General features: G+C 51.6%; 1 protein-coding gene across 1 annotated transcript in view; it reads left to right on the top strand.

The window, feature by feature from the left end:
- The first annotated feature begins 1,843 nt into the window (after positions 1 to 1,843).
- UBXN11 (UBX domain protein 11) overlaps positions 1,844 to 21,058 on the top strand; it is a 37,170-nt gene continuing 17,955 nt past the window's right edge. Inside the window, exons 1-8 of the mRNA XM_076053246.1 lie at positions 1,844 to 1,997; positions 9,623 to 9,663; positions 12,110 to 12,226; positions 16,312 to 16,409; positions 18,534 to 18,582; positions 19,840 to 19,937; positions 20,129 to 20,231; positions 20,600 to 20,895. Of these exons, the coding sequence (XP_075909361.1) occupies positions 1,933 to 1,997; positions 9,623 to 9,663; positions 12,110 to 12,226; positions 16,312 to 16,409; positions 18,534 to 18,582; positions 19,840 to 19,937; positions 20,129 to 20,231; positions 20,600 to 20,895 (867 nt within the window). The 5' untranslated portion in view covers positions 1,844 to 1,932. The remainder of the gene's footprint in view (positions 1,998 to 9,622; positions 9,664 to 12,109; positions 12,227 to 16,311; positions 16,410 to 18,533; positions 18,583 to 19,839; positions 19,938 to 20,128; positions 20,232 to 20,599; positions 20,896 to 21,058) is intronic.

Genomic DNA, 21,058 nt, shown 5'->3' with positions numbered 1-21,058 from the left:
GGAAGTGGCCAGATAAGGTGGGCGTGGCCAGGTAAGGCGGGCGTGGCCAGGTAAGGCGGAAGTGGCCAGGTAAGGTGGGCATGGCCAGGGAAGGCGGGTGTGGCCAGGTAAGGCGGGCGTGGCCAGGGAAGGTGGGCGTGGCCAGGGAAGTCGGGTGTGGCCAGGTAAGGCGGAAGTGGCCAGGGAAGGCGGGCGTGGCCAGGTAAGGCGGGCGTGGCCAGGTAAGGTAGGCGTGACCATGTAAGGTGGGCGTGGCCATGTAAGGTGGGCGTGGCCAGGGAAGGTGGGCGTGGCCAGGAAAGGTGGACGTGGCCAGGTAAGGTGGGCGTGGCCAGGTAAGTTAGGTGATTCTGATCCCGATCGATGTTGATACCTCGACCGGAGACGCCGAGCAAAGCAGTTTGCATGGTGGCGGCTCCGCTACCCTAGAGCCATAAAATCCTACAACGCCATAAAATCTTACATGGACTCCTACACGCTACGAAATCATAAAATCCTCACGCCATGAAATCACCTATCAGAGATTTGCCATCCCCACCCCACATAGATGGCCATCGTGGATCGATAATCGTGCTTAATCGTAATCGATTCCCGCTCGCTCGATCTACCTTCAACAAACGTAAAAAAAATCCGTTTCCGGGTTCGTCGTCAAATTTCGCGGATGAATCGCCAAATCGATGCGTGGATCGAGTAACGATGTCACGCGCCCCGCGGTGACCTCGCGCCAAACCACGCCCCCCGCGGTGACCTCGCGCCAAACCACGCCCCCCGCGGTGACCACGTGCCCCCCCCCCACACACAAAGGCAAAGGTTCCCACGGACCCCCGTGTAGGCTCTAACAGTGTTGGGGGCAAGTGCTTGTAGCCAGCAGTGCCCCTGAAGGCCGCCACGAGGTGGCCAACAACCCCGCCGGGTCCGCCTTTGTATCCCCACCCCCCCCCCCCCCACGACTGGCGATGTTTATTTATTTATTTATTGTTAACAACGCGGCACGAGGAGGCCCAGAACCCGTCCGTGGTGCCAGGTTCGGAGCGCAACGCCAGCGGCGACCTCAGGGGCCGTCCATAAATGACGTCACGGACCTAGCGGCGGGGGGGGGGGTTGAGAAATGTGACGTCACATAAAAACGCGCAACTTTAAATAAATAAAGACAACACGTTCTACTTAATTAAATAGACGTTTTAATAAATGTTTTCTTCCTACAACATCAGAGTGCAGCGGCCACATTAAATACGCCGCACTACAATGACAACAATAGTTTAAAGCGATTTGAAGCATGTTTTATTTTCTTTCGGGGGGGGGGGCAGAGCTTTGTGACGTCATATTTGAGGGGGGGCTCTGACTTTTTGTGACGTCGTGTGACGAAGGGGGGGGTGGGAGGTCAAAAATCGTCCAAAATCGCGTGACGTCATTTATGAACGGCCCCCTAACCACCGCACCCACCGCTCCCATCAACTCCCCCACCCCCCTTAGCAACCGTCGACCAATCGGCGAGCGGCTCGGATCCGCGTCCCCGGTTGCTAGGGACGCAATGTTGGAGGTAGCCGGTCGGCTCGCTCCCTGGACCGGATCGCCGAGAGCGGAGAGAGTCAGAGAGGGGGGAGAGGGTCAGAGAGGGGGAGTTTAAGGGGGGAGTTTAAGGGGGTCAGAGAGGGGGAGTTTAAGGGGGGAGTTTAAGGGGGGAGTTTAAGGGGGGCCCCACAGAGAGGGGGAGTTTAAGAGGGGAGTTTAAGGGGGGAGTTTAAGGGGGGCCCCACAGAGAGGGGGAGTTTAAGAGGGGAGTTTAAGGGGGGAGTTTAAGAGGGGAGTTTAAGAGGGGAGTTTAAGAGGAGGGAGTTTAAGAGGGGGGAGTTTAAGAGGGGAGTTTAAGAGAGGGGAGTTGGGGAGCGAGTGAGGCTCCCAAGGGAACGTCCACACGGAGTGGAGAGCGAGATGAGCTCTCCCTTGGCTCAGCTCGGACGGACGCGCAGAGCTCCGCTCCCGGAAGGAGACCTCGGGTGAGTGGGTGAGTGAGTTAGTGGGTGAGTGAGTGAGTGGGTGAGTGAGTGAGTGGGTGGTTGAGTGGGTAGGTGAGTGAGTGAGTGGGTGAGTGGGTGAGTGAGCGGGTGAGTGGGTAGGTGAGTGAGTGAGTGGGTGGTTGAGTGAGTAGGTGAGTGAGTGAGTTGGTAGGTGAGTGGGTGGGTGGGTGAGTGAGTGGTTGAGTGAGTTAGTGGGTGAGTGAGTGGGTGGGTGAGTGAGTGGGTGAGTGAGTGGGTAAGTGAGTGAGTGGGTGAGTGAGTGAGTGGGTGAGTGAGTGAGTGAGCGGGTGAGTGGGTAGGTGAGTGAGTGAGTGGGTGGTTGAGTGAGTAGGTGAGTGAGTGAGTGGGTAGGTGAGTGGGCGGGTGGGTGAGTGAGTGGTTGAGTGAGTTAGTGGGTGAGTGAGTGGGTGGGTGAGTGAGTGGGTGAGTGAGTGGGTGAGTGGGTGGGCGAGTGGGTGTGTGAGTGGGTGAGCGAGTGGGTGGGTGAGTGAGTGGGTGGGTGAGTGAGTGGGTGAGTGGGTGAGTGAGTGGTTGAGTGAGTGAGTAGGTGAGTGGGTGAGTCAGTGAGTAGGTGAGTGGGTGGGTGAGGGAGTGGGTGAGTGGATGAGTGAGTAGGTGAGTGGGTGAGTGAGTGGTTGAGTGGGTGGGTGAAAGAGTGGGTGAGTGAGTGGGTGAGTGAGTGGGTGAATGAGTGGTTGAGTGGGTGAGTGAGTGAGTGGGTGAGTGGGTGAGTGAGTGAGTGGGTGAGTGAGTGGTTGAGTGGGTGAGTGAGTGGGTGAGTGATTGAGTAGGTGAGTGGGTGGCTGAGCGAGTGGGTGGGTGAGTGAGTGAGTGGGTGAGTGGGTGGGTGGGTGAGTGAGTGGGTGAGTGGGTGAGTGAGTGGATGAGTAAGTAGGTGAGTAAGTAGGTGAGTGGGTGGCTGAGTGAGTAGGTGAGTGAGTGAGTAAGTGGGTGAGTTAGTGGGTAAGTGAATGAGTGAGTGGGTGAGTGAGTGGGTGACTGAGTGGGCAGGTGGGTGGGTGAGTGAGTGAATGGGTGAGTGTGTGAGTGGATGAGTGGGTAAGTGGGTGAATGAGTGACTAAGTAGGTGAATGAGTGAGCGGGTGGGTGAATGAGTGAGCAGGTGAGTGAATGGGTGAGTGAGTGGGTGAGTGCGTGGGTGAGTGAGTGGGTGAGTGAGTGCTCGTCCAGATGCTGCGTATTTTGCTGCTGCTATAAATATACCACGCGTACACAGGAGGTCATGGGTTCGATCCCCACCCTGACGCCTGCTGAATGAGTGAGTCATAGCCACCGTGATGATGATGATGAGAGAGAGACACGCAAACTTCAAATATACAGCAGCAGGTGTCAGGGTCGGGATCGAACCCACGACCTCCTGTAAACCAGGCGAGGTAGTTAACATCTCCTAGCCACCGTGATGATGATGATGATGAGAGAGACACGCAAACTCCAAATATACAGCAGCAGGCGTCAGGGTGAGGATAGAACCCACGACCTGCTGCATACCAGGCGATGTAGTTAACATCTCCTAGCCACCGTGATGATGATGATGAGAGAGACACACACAAACTGCACATTTACAGAAGCAGGCGTCAGGGTCGGGATCGAACCACGAACCTCCTTCATACCAAACATTTCTACGTGATGAGCCACTTCGTAGAGCTATCATTGGTGGCCAGGTCGCTTCGGAAAGAGAGCTATGAATAGCTCAGTGGCCCTTGTTTGGTCAAATAATCAACGTAGTTAAGTCTGGGGGGAATGTCAATCTATGGGCCGTGCCAGTCCAGGGTATGAACTGGCTCAGCAAATGATTCTGACTCAAAGCAGCTCTGCCGTGGGCCACCGCTTTGTCTAAACCTTGCCAAGGGTGCGTTGTTGCGAGCAAAGCCGACACGCGCGCACAGCACCGTGTCTGTCTTCGTGCCAGTGGGAGACGCATGAAGGACGAACTCTCCCAGGGCTTGAACGTGCAATCCCGAGCGCGTCCATGATCAAAGGGCGAGCGAGAGAGTTAAGACGAGAGCGATAAGAGGAGAGAGATAAGAGGAGAGAGTTTAGAGGAGAGAGATAAGAGGAGAGAGATAAGAGAGAGTTAAGAGGAGAGAGATAAGAGGAGAGAGATAAGAGAGAGTTAAGAGGAGAGAGATAGATAAGAGGAGAGAGATAAGAGAGAGTTAAGAGGAGAGAGATAAGAGGAGAGAGTTAAGAGGAGTGAGATAAGAGGAGAGAGATAAGAGAGAGATAAGAGGAGAGAGATAAGAGGAGAGAGATAAGAGAGTTAAGAGGAGAGAGATAAGAGGAGAGGGATAAGAGGAGAGAGATAAGAGGAGAGAGATAAGAGGAGAGAGATAAGAGGAGAGAGATAAGAGGAGAGATAAGATAGAGTTAAGAGGAGAGATAAGAGGAGAAAGATAAGAGAGAGTTAAGAGGAGAGAGATAAGAGAGAGATAAGAGGAGAGAGATAAGAGAGAGATAAGAAGAGAGAGATAAGAGGAGAGATAAGAGGAGAGAGATAAGAGAGAGTTAAGAGGAGAGAGATAAGAGGAGAGAGATAAGAGAGAGTTAAGAGGAGAGAGATAAGAGAGAGTTAAGAGGAGAGAGATAAGAGAGATAAGAGGAGAGAGATAAGAGAGAGATAAGAGGAGAGAGATAAGAGAGAGATAAGAGAGAGTTAAGAGGAGAGAGATAAGAGGAGAAAGATAAGAGAGAGTTAAGAGGAGAGATAAGAGAGAGATAAGAGGAGAGAGATAAGAGGAGAGAGATAAGAGAGAGATAAGAGGAGAGAGATAAGAGGAGAGAGATAAGAGAGAGTTAAGAGGAGAGAGATAAGAGAGAGATAAGAGGAGAGAGATAAGAGAGAGATAAGAAGAGAGAGATAAGAGAGAGATAAGAGGAGAGAGATAAGAGAGAGTTAAGAAGAGAGAGATAATAGGAGAGAGATAAGAGAGAGTTAAGAGGAGAGAGATAAGAGAGAGTTAAGAGGAGAGAGATAAGAGAGAGATAAGAGAGAGATAAGAGGAGAGAGATAAGAGAGTTAAGAGGAGAGAGATAAGAGAGAGATAAGATGAGTGAGATAAGAGGAGAGAGATAAGAGAGAGATAAGAGGAGAGATAAGAGGAGAGAGATAAGAGAGAGATAAGAGAGAGTTAAGAGGAGAGAGATAAGAGGAGAGAGATAAGAGAGAGTTAAGCGGAGAGAGATACGAGAGAGTTAAGAGAGAGATAAGAGAGAGATAAGAGAGAGTTAAAAGGAGAGAGATAAGAGGAGAGAGATAAGAGAGAGATAAGAAAGAGTTAAGAGGAGAGAGATAAGAGGAGAGAGATAAGAGGAGAGAGATAAGAGAGAGATAAGAGAGAGTTAAGAGGAGAGAGATAAGAGGAGAGAGATAAGAGAGAGATAAGAGGAGAGAGATAAGAGAGAGATAAGAGAGAGTTAAGAGGAGAGAGATAAGAGAGAGATAAGAGGAGAGAGATAAGAGAGAGATAAGAGAGAGATAAGAGGAGAGAGATAAGAGAGAGATAAGAGGAGAGATAAGAGAGAGATAAGAGAGAGTTAAGAGGAGAGAGATAAGAGGAGAAAGATAAGAGAGAGTTAAGAGGAGAGAGATAAGAGGAGAAAGATAAGAGAGTTAAGAGAGAGATAAGAGAGATAAGAGAGAGATAAGAGGAGAGAGATAAGAGAGAGATAAGAGGAGAGATAAGAGAGAGATAAGAGGAGTGAGATAAGAGGAGAGATAAGAGAGAGATAAGAGGAGAGAGATAAGAGGAGAGAGTTAAGAGGAGAGAGATAAGAGAGAGATAAGAGGAGTGAGATAAGAGGAGAGAGATGAGAGAGATAAGAGAGATAAGAGGAGTGAGATAAGAGGAGAGAGATAAGAGAGATAAGAGGGGAGAGATAAGAGGCGAGAGATAAGAGGAGAGAGATAAGAGAGATAAGAGGAGAGAGATAAGAGGAGAGAGTTAAGAGGAGAGAGATAAGAGAGAGATAAGAGGAGAGAGATAAGAGAAGAGAGTTAAGAGGAGAGAGATAAGAGGAGAGAGATAAGAGGAGAGCGATAAGAGGAGAGAGATAAGAGAGATAATAGGAGAGATATAAGAGGAGAGAGATAAGAGGAGAGAGTTAAGAGGAGAGAGATGAGTGAGTTGGTAAGTGGGTGGGCGGGTGGGTGGGAGGGTGAGTGTGTAGGTAAATCGGCTTTCACCCTGCAGCTCCTGTTTATCTCCTGCACGCTTTCCATACACCGTGGTGTCGCACTGTATGTACAGTGTGTTGAACGTCTTTCGCACCGTACGGAGGCAACCACGCTTATTGCAGATGCGGAGGAAGGACAACAAACTAGTATAGTGGTGTAGTGTATAGTGTACTCTTTATTAGTGTAGTATGTAGTGTATAGTGTACTCTGTATTAGTGTAGTATGTAGTATATAGTGTACTCTTTATTAGTGTAGTATGTAGTGTATAGTGTACTCTATATTAGTGTAGTATGTAGTGTATAGTGTACTCTATGTTAGTGTAGTATGTACTGTATAGTGTATTGTATAGTAGTGTAGTATGTAGTGTATAGTGTACTCTTTATTAGTGTAGTATGTAGTGTATAGTGCACTCTTTATTAGTGTTGTATGTAGTGTATAGTGTATTATATAGTAGTGTAGTATGTAGTGTATAGTGTATTGTATAGTAGTGTAGTATGTAGTGTATAGTTTACTCTTTATTAGTGTAGTATGTAGTGTATAGTGTACTCTTTATTAGTGTAGTATGTAGTGTATAGTGTACTCTTGATTAGTGTAGTATGTAGTGTATAGTGTAATCTTTATTAGTGTTGTATGTAGTGTATAGTGTATTATATAGTAGTGTAGTATGTAGTGTATAGTGTATTGTATAGTAGTGTAGTATGTAGTGTATAGTTTACTCTTTATTAGTGTAGTATGTAGTGTATAGTGTACTCTTTATTAGTGTAGTATGTAGTGTATAGTGTACTCCTTATTAGTGTAGTATGTAGTGTATAGTGTACTCTTTATTAGTGTAGTATGTAGTGTATAGTGTACTCTTTATTAGTGTAGTATGTAGTGTAATTCTTCGACCACATCAATTCCATACACCCAGCCATCAGATTTACCATGGAAGTCGAAAAAGATGGCAAGCTACCTTTTTTTGGATATCCTAATTAAAAAGAGACCTGATGGTTCAATGAGCCACTCTGTCTACAGGAAAGCTACCCATACGGATGCTTATCTGAAACCGGATTCCCACCACCATCCATCACAGAAGAATTCTCTCATCAAAACTCTGTATCATAGAGCCCAATGCATATCCGACCAGGAACACATAGGCAGTGAACTCAAGCACGTACACCAAGCTCTTTAGGCTAATGGTTACTCCGACTATACAATCCGCAAAGCTATCACTCAAACCATGAAGAAGGACCCTCTTGAGGAGCCTTTCAAAACCATCACTTTACCCTACATTGCGGGGATCACAAAAAAGAACTCCAAAATCTTGAATAAACACAAGATCCAGGTCCGTTTCAACACATTACATAAAATCCGTGATCTGGTTCCGTCTGTAAAAGATGTGATTCCGGACATACAATACCCTAGTGTCTACAAACTAAGTTGCCTCTGTGGTAGTAGTTACATTGGAGAAACCAAACGCCATGTCTCGGACCGCATTCGTGAACACAAAGCAGACCTTAAACACGGTAGGACCAACACCTCGGCCGTGGCAGATCATTGTTATAATTCAGTAGGCTCACATGACATTGACTTTTCCAAGACAGAAGTTCTTTGTAAGCCATCTGGCTAACATGAGAGATTCGTTCATGAGGCTATCCACATATACAAGCACAGAGACAATTTCAACTGAGAAGATGGATTCTGGCTTAGCAATCATTGTAAAGATTTGATAAACCATTCCAGGTCTTAATTGATTGTTCACGCTTACAGTGGCTTTCAGACAGCACACATAAAAATTTTCGTCTCCCCCCTCCTCTTTTCAGAACATAGATGGACTAGTCCTTCTAAATAAACTGGCAAATCGCTGCGCGTGGCGCTAACGTCTTTTTTTATATATAAATAAATAAATAGATACACCGTTTAAAATAAATAAATTTATGCAAACCGACACACCTGATGACGACCGTTTGTGTTATGGTCGAAACGTCGTGAGAATTTTTTATTGTTTTATATATTTTTATTATTTTATTGTTTCCCTTCAACGTGACTTTACCGAAAGAACTAAGATTATGAATTACTGCAGTCACGAAAGCTTTAAATCAAAAAATGTAGTGTATAGTTTACTCTTTATTAGTGTAGTATGTAGTGTATAGTGTACTCTTTATTAGTGTAGTATGTAGTATATAGTGTACTCTTTAATAGTGTAGAATATGGTGTATAGTGTACTCTTTAGTAGTGTAGTATGTAGTGTATAGTGTACTCTTTAGTAGTGTAGTATGTAGTGTATAGTGTATTGTATGGTAGTGTAGTATGTAGTGTATAGTGTACTCTTTAATAGTGTAGAATGTGGTGTATAGTGTACTCTTTATTAGTGTAGTATGTAGTGTATAGTGTACTTTTTAGTAGTGTTGTATGTAGTGTATGGTGTATTGTATATGAGTCTAGTATGTAGTGTATAGTGTATTGTATAGGAGTGTAGTATGTAGTGTATGGTGTACTCTTTAGTAGTGTAGTATGTAGTGTATTGTATAGGAGTGTAGTATGTAGTGTATTCTATAGGAGTGTAGTATGTAGTGTATATTGTACTCTTTAGTAGTGTAGTATGTAGTGTATTGTATAGGAGTGTAGTATGTAGTGTATCGTGTATTGTATAGGAGTGTAGTATGTAGTGTGTCGTGTATTGTATAGGAGTGCAGTATGTAGTGTATAGTGTATTGTATAGGAGTGTAGTGTGTACTATAGTGTATTGTGTAGGAGTGTAGTATGCAGTGTATAGTGTATTGTATAGGAGTGTAGTATGTAGTGTATAGTGTATTGTATAGGAGTGTAGTGTGTAGTGTATAGTCTACTCTATAGGAATGTAGTTATGAGTGTATAGTGTACTCTTTAGTAGTGTAGTATGTAGTGTATAGTGTATTGTATAGGAGTGTAGTGTGTAGTGTATTGTATAGGAGTGTAGAATGTAGTGTATAGTGTTCGATATAGTGTAGTGTGTAGTGTATTGTATAGGAGTGTAGTATGTAGTGTATAGTGTATTGTATAGGAGTGAAGTTAGTAGTGTATTGTTTAGGAGTGTAGTTAGTAGTGTATAGTGTATTGTATAGAGTGTAGTATGTAGTGTAAAGTGTATTGTATAGGAGTGTAGTATGTAGTGTATAGTGTATTGTATCGGAGTGTAATTAGTAGTGTATAGTGTATTGGTTAGGAGTGTAGTTAGTAGTGTATAGTGTATTGTATAGAGTGTAGTATGTAGTGTATAGTGTATTGTATCGGAGTGTAGTTAGTAGTGTATAGTGTATTGTATAGGAGTGTAGTATGTAGTGTATCATGTATTGTATAGGAGTGTAGTAAGTAGTGTATAGTGTATTGTATAGGAGTGATGTTGTCGATGTTGCTGCATTGAGGCCAAGGGCGTTGAATTTCCCCACAGGAAGCGGCTAGCTCCCTTCAAGGCGCGCAGCTCCAACACAGGTACACACAGCACCTACACAGGGTACACACAGCACGTACACAGGGTACACGCAGCACATACACAGGGTACACACAGCACCTACACAGGGTACACGCAGCACCTACACAGTGTACACACAGCACCTACACAGTGTACACACAGCACCTATATAGGGTACACGCAGCACCTACACAGGGTACACGCAGCACCTACACAGGGTACACGCAGCACCTACACAGGGTACACGCAGCACCTACACAGGGTACACGCAGCACCTACACAGGGTACACACAGCACCTACACAGGGTACACACAGCACCTACACAGGGTACACGCAGCTCCCACACAGGGTACACACAGCACCTACACAGTGTACACGCAGCTCCCACACAGGGTACACACAGCACCTACACAGTGTACACACAGCACCTACACAGGGTACACGCAGCACCTACACAGGGTACACGCAGCTCCAACACTGGGTACACACAGCACGTTCACAGGGTACACGCAGCACCTACACAGGGTACACACAGCACGTACACAGGGTACACACAGCACCTACACAGTGTACACACAGCTCCCACACAGGGTACACGCAGCACCTACACAAGGAACACGCAGCACGTACACAGGGTACACACAGCACCTACACAGTGTACACACAGCACCTACACAGGGTACACGCAGCTCCCACACAGGGTACACACAGCACCTACACAGTGTACACACAGCACCTACACAGGGTACACGCAGCTCCCACACAGGGTACACACAGCACAAACACAGGGTACACGCAGCACCTACACAGGGTACACGCAGCAACTACACAGGGTACACACAGCACCAACACAGGGTACACGCAGCACGTACACAGGGTACACGCAGCTCCAACACAGGGTACACGCAGCTAGCACACAGGGTACACGCAGCACATACACAGGGTACACGCAGCACGTACACAGGGTACACGCAGCACATACACAGGGTACACACAGCTCCCACACAGGGTACACACAGCTCCCACACAGGGTACACACAGCACCTACACAGGGTACACACAGCACCTACACAGGGTACACACAGCTCCCACACAGGGTACACGCAGCACCTACACAGGGTACACGCAGCACGTACACAGGGTACACGCAGCTCCCACACAGGGTACACACAGCACCTACACAGGGTACACGCAGCACGTACACAGGGTACACACAGCACCTACACAGGGTACACACAGCTCCCACACAGGGTACACACAGCTCCCACACAGGGTACACGCAGCACCTACACAGGGTACACGCAGCTCCCACACAGGGTACACGCAGCACGTACACAGGGTACACGCAGCTCCCACACAGGGTACACGCAGCACCTACACAGGGTACACGCAGCTCCCACACAGGGTACACGCAGCACCTACACAGGGTACACGCAGCTCCCACACAGGGTACACGCAGCACGTACACAGGGTACACGCCGAGAGGGCGAGAACGAGCGAGAGCCACGTGACATTTGTGCGCCACGGATCCCGGCTGCCTGAGTTTGATTCCCCGCTGACGGCCTACCGTCACTTCCATCTCATCCCACTCACTCACTCACCCACCCACTCACCCACTCACTCACTCACCCACACACTCACTCACTCACTCACCCACCCACTCACCCACTCACCCACTCACTCTCTCACCCGCTCACTCACCCACTCACTCACCCACCCACTCACTCACCCACCCACTCACCCACTCACTCACCCGCTCACTCACTCACCCGCTCACTCACCCACTCACCCACTCACTCACTCACCCGCTCACTCACTCACTCACCCACTCACTCACTCACCCACTCACTCACCCACTCACTCACCCACTCACTCACTCACCCACTCACTCACTCACCCACTTACCAACTCACCCACTCACTTACTCACCCACCCACTCACCCACTCACCCACTCACTCACCCACTCACCCACTCACTCACCCACTCACTCACTCACCCACTACACTCACCCACTCACCCACCCACTCACCCACTCAACCACTTACTCACCCACTCACCCACCCACTTACTCACCCGCTCACCCGCTCACCCACTCACTCACCCACTCACTCACCCACTCACCCACCCACTCACTCACTCACCCACTCACCCACTCACTCACCCACTCACCCACTCACTCACTCACCCACTCACCCACCCACTCACCCACTCACTCACTCATCCACTCACTCACTTGCCAACTCACCCCCACCCCGTCGACTCTGGGGAGACAACGGTGGCCACAGTCACGTGACGGTGGCCACAGTCACGTGACGGTGGCCACAGTCACGTGACGGTGGCCACAGTCACGTGACTGTGGCCGCACCACGGCAACCTCCTGGTGTGTTCATAGGTGCCCGATGACAGCACTTGCCCCAACAGCTGCTTCAGGCTACATGGGGGAACTTTGTCTCTGTGCGAGCAGCCCAGGAGGAGGCTCTGGTCTCGGGGCGTCTGGCATCCCCAGCGGACAGGTCGCTGTCGCTGCTGTTGCCTGGTGGGGCCCACGTGGCACGGGGCAAACTCGGCAAGCCTCCCAAAGGTGTGTCAGTGTGTCAGTGTGTGTGTCAGTGTGTCAGTGTGTGTGTCAGTGTGTGTCAGTGTGTGTGTGTCCGGCAAAACAACCCCCTACCTCCTCGCGGTGCCGGACGGGCAACTCTGTCGTGGACAGCGCTGTGGGGGGAGATCCAATTTTGATTGGCTCCTCCCCTCATGGCATATGTGTCCACCACAGGGGCTAAACGGGGGCTCTGGACGGGTGCGAGGGGCTGGTAACCCCTCCACCTTCAATTAATTACCACGAAACTACGAATTAAACTGAAATATGTAACAACTAAGCTTGTGCCGGAGGCCCCGGGGGGCCAGGCGTCTATGACGTCTCCTGGCCAAACCCCAATTGGCGGAGCCAGGAGATTGAATACCTACCCTCGGGGCTACTCCAGAAACAACGAAAAGCCACTACGGTTGGCCACGTGGAATGTTCGAACGCTCACTGCAGAGGAGAGGCTGCCACTCCTCTGTCGGGAGCTGGACCGGTACCGCCTGGATCTATGCGGCATTCAGGAGGTCCGGTGGACCGGCTCTGGCTCCTGCCACCATGAGGGGTGGACAGTCCTCTACTCGGGGCAGCAGACTGCCAAACAACAGGGTGTGGGTCTTCTTTTGAACAAAAGAATGAAGGGGGCGTGGGAGCGTGGCGGTGAGGTGTGGGAAGCTGTAAGCCCCAGGCTACTTTGGGCTCGCCTTCCCATCAACCGGAGGCGAGGAATGGTGGTCGTGGTTACTTATGCCCCCACCGAAGATGAACATCCGTGGAGGGATGCAGGCAAAGCCGATGAGTCAGATGCCTTCTATGACCTCCTGTCACAGGTGCTGGCTAAAGTGGCCCCTCGGGATAGAGTCATCATGTTGGGTGACTGCAATGCCCGAGTTGGTCATGATACTGGCACCTGGTCTGGAGTGATTGGAGGGCATGGGCCAGATCAGCTCAATAACAACGGTAGGAGGCTGCTAGATTTTTGTGCAGCCCATGGGCTTGTAATTACCAACACGCTGTTCCGGCATCGGCGCATCCACACAACATCATGGATGCATGCCGGGTCCAAGCAAGAACATCTGCTGGACTACATAGTGACGGACCAGCGAATGCGAGCCCATGTCCTTGACACCAGGACCTACCGTGGAGCTGATCTGCCCTCTGACCATCGACTAGTCATCTGTAAGATGCGCCTGCCATTCTTCCACTCCGGTGGTGGGTGTACACCCAGGACCCCATTCCAACCTAAAGTGGCCTGGTCTCAGTTATCTGATGAAAGTTGCAAGCGAGAATTTCATCATCGCTTGCGGCTGGGATTGGCATCGTCCCCGACTCCTCCTGATGTCGAGGGTAAATGGGCGAGGTTTAGGACTGTGACTCATGCAGCTGCAATGGCTGCTTTGGGTACGCGGTCCAGACCTCCCCAGACACCCTGGATGACAGAGGAGTTGTTCAGGATGGTTGAGAAAAAGCGACAGGCCCACTGTCATCGGCTACAGAATCCCACGTCAGAGAATGAGGAGGCTTACCGCAGCCTTCGCTCGGAGGTTCGGAGAGCCGTGAGGCGCTGCAAGGATGGGTGGTGGTCGCGGGTTGCTGAGGAGATGGAGTCTGCCTCAGTGGCCCGTGATCACAAATCTCTATTTAACTCCATCAAAAAAGTAACCTGCAGCGCCACACCTATTACCATCATTAGGGGAAAAAACGGTGATCCAATTTCCGACCCCCAGGAACAGGTTCGCAGATTTGCTGAGCATTTCTGTGAGGTCCTGGGGGAGGGAAAATCCCTCAGCCAGGAAAACATCGCGGCACAAAGTGAGGATGACCCTGCTGAGGCTGCGGTGCCTCAAATATTGGATGAAGTCACCCCCTGTGAGTGGCTGGCTGAGGTGCCATCTGCTGAGGAAGTATTGAAGGCGATCCGGAGTCTGAGACCAGGAAAGGCAGCGGGCAGAGATGATCTCCCAAGCGAAATGCTGAGGGAGGGTGGCGTTTGTGCACAGACTGCCCTATATGACATCATAACAACAGTCTGGACCACTGGACGGGTTCCGCAGGATTGGAAGGATGCCCTGGTGGTCCCCCTTTTTAAGAAGGGGGACCGCACAGACTGTAACAACTACAGGGGCATCTCACTCCTCAGTGTGCCGGGAAAGGTCCTGGCAAGGATTATTCAGCATCGCCTTGCCAGGCACGCTGAGGAGAGGCTTGCGGAGCCCCAATGCGGTTTCAGGAAAGGGCGGTCCTGCACAGATGCCATATTTTCTGTCCGTCTGCTACAGCAGAGGTGTAGGGAATTCCAACAAGACCTACATCTCTGCTTTATTGACCTGGTCAAGGCCTATGATACCATCAGTAGGCCTGGGCTCTGGGTCGTTCTTCGTGCTTTTGGAGTACCTGACCCTCTACTCACGATCATTAAGGACCTTCATGATGGTGAGCGGGCCCGGGTAAAACTACGTGGCCGGGAGTCAGAGCCATTCCCTGTACACCTTGGGGTGCGACAGGGATGTCCTTTGGCTCCCACATTATTTAACATCTATTTTGACCACGTAGTTCGTGAAGCCTTCAATAGCTGTACCGGGGGAATCTCCATATGGTACAGATATAATGGGAGGCTAATCGATGCCCGGGTGCGGTCAAGGGATGGCTCCCTATTGCTCAACCACGTTATGTATGCTGATGACTTGGTAATAGCTGCTCAGTCAGAGGAGGAGTTGGAGACGCTGCTGCTGAGACTGGAGCATGCCACTAAGAGGTGGGGCCTTACCATCAGCCCCACCAAAACTAAGCACCTGCCTGGGTATTTTGTACCATCGGACACTCCACCCCCACAACTCCCAATCGGTGATGGGGCAGTTGTGGAGAGAGTGGAGAGTTTCCCATACCTGGGCAGTGTGCTTATGACTGGCTCCAGTTTAACAGCAGAGGTCTCACTCCGAATCAGTCGAGCGGCAATATCTTTTCATCGGTTGCGTAACGCTGTGTGGAAGCTACCTGGTCTGTCGCTCCACACTAAGCTTCAGGTCTTCTCGGCCACGGTCATTCCCTCCCTTCTCTATGCTTGCGAAACGTGGACCCCCCTAATGGAACATCTTCGCCGGTTAGAAACATTTAGGCTGGCCTGCCTACGATCCATCCTGGGTTTAACCAGACTGGATTGTGTGAGGAGCTCACAAATCCTTGAAAGATCTGGGCAGGGTCCCATCGGTGAGCTCCTCCGGCAGGCAAGGCTGCGATGGCTGGGTCATGTAGCCCGCATGCCCAGCCACCGCATGCCGAAACAGCTTTTGTTTGGCCGGATTGAGGGGGCTAAGCGGGCGCGGCACGGGCTAGAGAAGAGATGGAGTGATGTGGTACAGGAGGACGTGGAGCTGAGTGGACTTGCCGATGACTGGTACCAGCGGTGTCAAGATCGGCCTCTGTGGAGGAGGCTCGTGAAGGATGCTACTGGGCAGTTGGAGGCAGTCGCCCTCCAACAACAACGGAGGGCGGAGGAGCGACGCTCACAACAGCGAGCGGAGCGCCGGGTGGCTAAAGCACAGCAGGTTGGCACAGTAGGGGGCACAGGTGGTGCATCAGCCAGTCATCTCAGTCAGTCGACCCGTGGCACCTGGGTCTGCCCCGTGACCTCCTGCCAGCGGGCGTTCGACACTTCACGTGGCCTCAGGGTGCACATAGCCTGGCACAAGCGTCGTGGTGACGTCACCGCCACTTAGTGGCGAATGGCGGTTGTTGTTGTTGTTGTTGTCAGTGTGTGTGTGTCAGTGCGTGTGTGTCAGTGTGTCAGTGTGTGTGTCAGTGTGTGTCAGTGTGTGTGTGTCAGTGTGTGTGTCAGTGTGTCAGTGTGTGTGTCAGTGTGTGTCAGTGTGTGTGTGTCAGTGCGTGTGCGTCAGTGCGTGCGCGTGTGTGTATGGGGTAGCGGTAAACATCGTCACTAGGGAGACAAAGGCGGCCGGGCGTGGTGTTGGACCACCCACCCCCTCGTGTGCCGTGCCGGCCTTCCTAGGTACAGCTCGCTAACAGCACTTGCCCCAACAGCATGTTAAGCCTACACGGGGGGTCTTTATATTTCCTGTGTGTGTGTCTAGGGGTGCCCAGCGATGCGGAGCTGCTGTCGGTAATGAGCACGCGCCTCGCTCAGCTGGAGCAGCGAGTGAAGCTCTACGCACACGAGATTCACGACAAGGTGAAGCAAGCACAGCGCAGCAGCCGTGTGCACGTGCCTCTCTCTCTCTGTGAGTGCTGCTACTCGCTGACAGCACTTGCCCCAACAGTCTGTCCAGGCTGTACGGGGGGGGGGGGTCTTTGTCTTTGGTGCTCAGCACTTGCCCCAACAGTCTGTCCAGGCTACACGGGGGAACTTTGTCTTTGGTGCTCAACACTTGCCCCAACAGTCTGTCCAGGCTGTACGGGGGAACTTTGTCTTTGGTGCTCAGCACTTGCCCCAACAGTCTGTCCAGGCTACACGGGGGAACTTTGTCTTTGGTGCTCAGCACTTGCCCCAACAGTCTGTTGAGGCTACACGGGGGATCTTTGTCTTTGGTGCTCAGCACTTGTTCCAACAGTCTGTCCAGGCTATTCGGGGGGTCTTTGTCTTTGGTGCTCAGCACTTGCCCCAACAGTCTGTTGAGGCTACACGGGGGATCTTTGTCTTTGGTGCTCAGGACTTGCCCCAACAGTCTGTTGAGGCTACACGGGGGGTCTTTGTCTTTGGTGCTCAGCACTTGCCCCAACAGTCTGTCCAGGCTATACGGGGGGTCTTTGCCTTTGGTGCTCAGCACTTGCCCCAACAGTCTGTCCAGGCTATACGGGGGATTTTTGTCTTTGGTGCTCAGCACTTGCCCCAACAGTCTGTTGAGGCTACACGGGGGATCTTTGTCTTTGGTGCTAGCACTTGCCCCAACAGTCTGTCCAGGCTATCCGGGCGGGTCTTTGCCTTTGGTGCTCAGCACTTGCCCCAACAGTCTGTCCAGGCTATACGGGGGATCTTTGTCTTTGGTGCCCAGCACTTGCCCCAACAGTCTGTTGAGGCTACACGGGGGATCTTTGTCTTTGGTGCTAGCACTTGCCCCAACAGTCTGTCCAGGCTACACGGGGGGTCTTTGGTGCTCAGCACTTGCCCCAACAGTCTGTCCAGGCTACACGGGGGGTTTTTGTCTTTGGTGCTCACCACTTGCCCCAACAGTCTGTCCAGGCTACACGGGGGGTCTTTGTCTTTGGTGCTCAGCACTTGCCCCAACAGTCTGTCCAGGCTACACGGGGGATCTTTGTCTTTGGTGCTCAGCACTTGCCCCAACAGTCTGTCCAGGCTACACGGGTCGGTAAGCTTACACACGCGACTGGGTGAGACTTTCCCGGGGTACGCGAGGGGTGTGGGTGTGTGGCCGCCACCATGCCCGGCACGCCCTCCGCCTCCCCACTGCTCATATTTACTCACCCGGGTGCTCATCGAAGGCTAAGCGGACCTAGGGGAGGCCCAGGACCGGTTCAGTATATTCGTCACCGATGTTGGCCGTGAGCGGGAGTCGAAGCCGGGTCGCCGGGTTCACGGCTGGGCGCGCTGACCACGAACACGACCGCTCCCCACGGCCAATACAAAGACAAAGATCCCCCGTGTAGCCTGTCGCAGGCTGTAGGGGCAAGTGCTGTTAGCGAGCAGCGCGCCTGTGAAGGCCGGAACGGCACACGAGGGGGTGGGTGGCCGGCACCACGCCTGGCCGCCTTTGTCTCCCCCGTTGGTGATGTTTACTACACACCGCGCCAGGTACTCATTTGAAGGCTGAGTCGACCTAGGGGGAGGCCCAGGACCGGTTCAGACAATCGCCACCGGCGTCGGCCGTGAGCGACAGTCGAACCCGGCGGGTTGGAGGCGCGGCCGCCGCTCCCCACCAGCGCGGCACCCACGCACGCGCCACCGCGGTATTAACCAGGGCGGCCCGCCGGAGTTGGAGCCGCGCACCTCTGCGATAGGAAGGCTGCTACTACTGCTGCTGCTACTACTGCTACTGCTGCTACTGCTGCTGCTACTGCTGCTGCTACTACTGCTGCTACTGCTGCTGCTACTACTACTGCTGCTACTGCTGCTGCTACTGCTGCTGCTACTGCTGCTACTGCTGCTGCTACTACTACTGCTGCTACTGCTGCTACTGCTGCTACTACTGACACTACTGCTGCTGCTGCTACTGCTACTACTGCTGCTACTGCTGCTACTACTGCTGCTACTGCTGCTACTACTGCTGCTACTGCTGCTGCTGCTACACCCACGGGGCCTGTTGTGACTCACGGCACCGTACCGGGCCCTGCCCCGCAGGACCAGAAGCTGAGGAGCGCGGAGGAGAAGGTGAAGTCTCTGGAGAGGAGTGAGTTGGTTGAACTTTCGTGACTGAAGGAAATAATTTCCTCGGTTCTTTCGGCAAAAATCACGTAGAGAGAGCAATGAAATAAAAGATAATTGAATTAAAGTAATTAATGAAATGGAAATAATGAGAGTACTATGTAGTATTATTTTCAATTTATTATTTGTAATTTTATTTATTAGATTTTATTTTGATAACTCGTTTTCTTTAGCACTGCCTTGTGGCGTTTAGTTTAGTTTGTTGTTCTTCTCACACCGCACCTCCGAAGTTCAAGGCGCACACTTTACATGAGAGATGTAAAGTGATGAGAGATAAAGTGATGAGAGATAAAGCGGTGAGAGATATAGTGATGAGAGATAAAGTGATGAGAGAGATAAAGTGACGAGAGATAGACTGACGAGAGATAAAGTGATGAGAGATAAAGTGACGAGAGAGATAGTGATGAGAGATAAAGTGACGAGAGAGATAAAGTGACGAAAGATAGACTGACGAGAGATAAAGTGATGAGAGATAAAGTGACGAGAGATAAAGTGATGAGAGATAAAGTGACGAGAGATAAAGTGATGAGAGAGATAAAGTGATGAGAGATAAAGTGACGAGAGATAAAGTGATGAGAGATAAAGTGACGAGAGATAAAGCGATGAGAGATAAAGTGATGAGAGATAAAGTGATGAGAGATAAAGTGACGAGAGATAAAGTGATGAGAGAGATAAAGTGATGAGAGATAAAGTGACGAGAGATAAAGTGATGAGAGATAAAGTGACGAGAGATAAAGCGATGAGAGATAAAGTGATGAGAGATACAGTGATGAGAGATAAAGTGACGAGAGATAGACTGACGAGAGATAAAGTGATGAGAGATAAAGTGATGAGAGATAAAGTGATGAGAGATACAGTGATGAGAGATAAATTGACGAGACATAAAGTGACGAGAGATAAAGTGATGAGAGATAACGTGATGAGAGAGATAAAGTGATGAGCTATAAAGTGACGAGATATAAAGTGACTAGAGATGTAAAGTGACGAGAGAGATGTAAAGTGACGAGAGATGTAAAGTGACGAGAGAGATGTAAAGTGACGAGAGAGATGTAAAGTGACGAGAGATGTAAAGTGACGAGAGAGATGTAAAGTGACGAGCTATAACGTGACGAGAGAGATGTAAAGTGACGAGAGAGATGTAAAGTGACGAGAGAGATGTAAAGTGACGAGAGAGATGTAAAGGGACGAGAGAGATGTAAAGTGACGATGACTTGTGCCGCAGTGCGTGACGCGGAGCGTGACGTCGCGACGAGGGACCCGGGAGCGACGTCTTTGCGAGACAGATGCCGCCAGCTGCAGGAGCAGCTCGACCAGATGGAGGTGCTGCGTGTAACAATCGGGCACCGGCGTGCGCACGCACCTGCCATCGACACCGTTGCTCGCCGAGTCACCTCGCTGGCCGCGCGGGGACGGCTGGCGCCGGGGGTGCCCTAGGCGGGACCCCCGCTGGCGCCGGCAGAGTCTGCGGGAGAGGCCAGCGCCGCTGCGTGTCGCTGTGGGCGCGTGCGCAGGCGTTCCTGCGGGACTACGGACTCGTCTGGGTGGGAGACGCCGGCGGGCGAGGGGCAGGCGCTCGCGAGCCGACCGCCGGCGCCGAAACCCACGGGGGCTCACGTACGCATGCATGCACACACGCACACACGCACGCACACGCACGTGCACACACGCACGACAAAGACCCCCTGTGTGGCCTTAACAGGCCGTGGGGACAAGCGCTGTCAGCGAGCAGCGTCTACGAAGGCCGGACCGGCAACACGAGAGGGGTGGGTGGCCAGCAACCGCGCCGGGCCGGCCGCCTTTCGTCTCTGAGCAGCGACGTTCGCACACCGCGGCGAGGCGCTCGTCTGAGGCCTGGGGTAGGGCCCGTGGCCGGTTCAGATAGTCGCCGTGAGCGGTGTCGCGGGGCCGTGGGCGGGAAGCGAAGCCGGGTCGCCGGGTTCCCGGCGCCGCGCCGCGCTAACCGCCGCACCGCCGCTCCCCAGGGACTACCGCCGGCAGCGCGGCACGCGGGGCGGAGGGCTCCCGCGTGGACTTGGACGGGGCGGAGGGCTCCCGCGTGGACTTGGACGGGGCGGAGGGCTTCCGCGTGGACTTGGACGCGCTGCTGCGCCACGTGCGGGAGTTGAACCTGGTCGCCGGCGAGGGGGAGTCCCAGGTGGAGCGCACGGCCGGAGGGGCCCGCCTGAGGCCCACGCGGAGCGTGCCGCTCGCCCTCTACCGCAACGGCATGCTCATGTTCGGGGGGCCCTTCCGGCCCTACAGCGACCCCGCCACACAGGTGAAGCGGGCCCCCCCCCCCCCCACCGCGGGGTTATCATTATTGCCGTTACGTACTCAACGACAAAAAAAACTATGACAACTATTTTACACGCTTTTGTTTAACTCACTCCTCAAATCTTGTAACTCGATTTTAACCCGCTTCCCGATGTGGTATCGACTGC

The sequence above is a fragment of the Petromyzon marinus genome, chromosome 60, assembly GCF_048934315.1.
Source record: "Petromyzon marinus isolate PM22_M1 ecotype Great Lakes invasive population chromosome 60, UKy_Petmar_22M1.pri1.0, whole genome shotgun sequence".
Lineage (NCBI taxonomy): Eukaryota > Metazoa > Chordata > Hyperoartia > Petromyzontiformes > Petromyzontidae > Petromyzon > Petromyzon marinus.
This window is presented reverse-complemented; position numbering and strand designations above follow the sequence as displayed.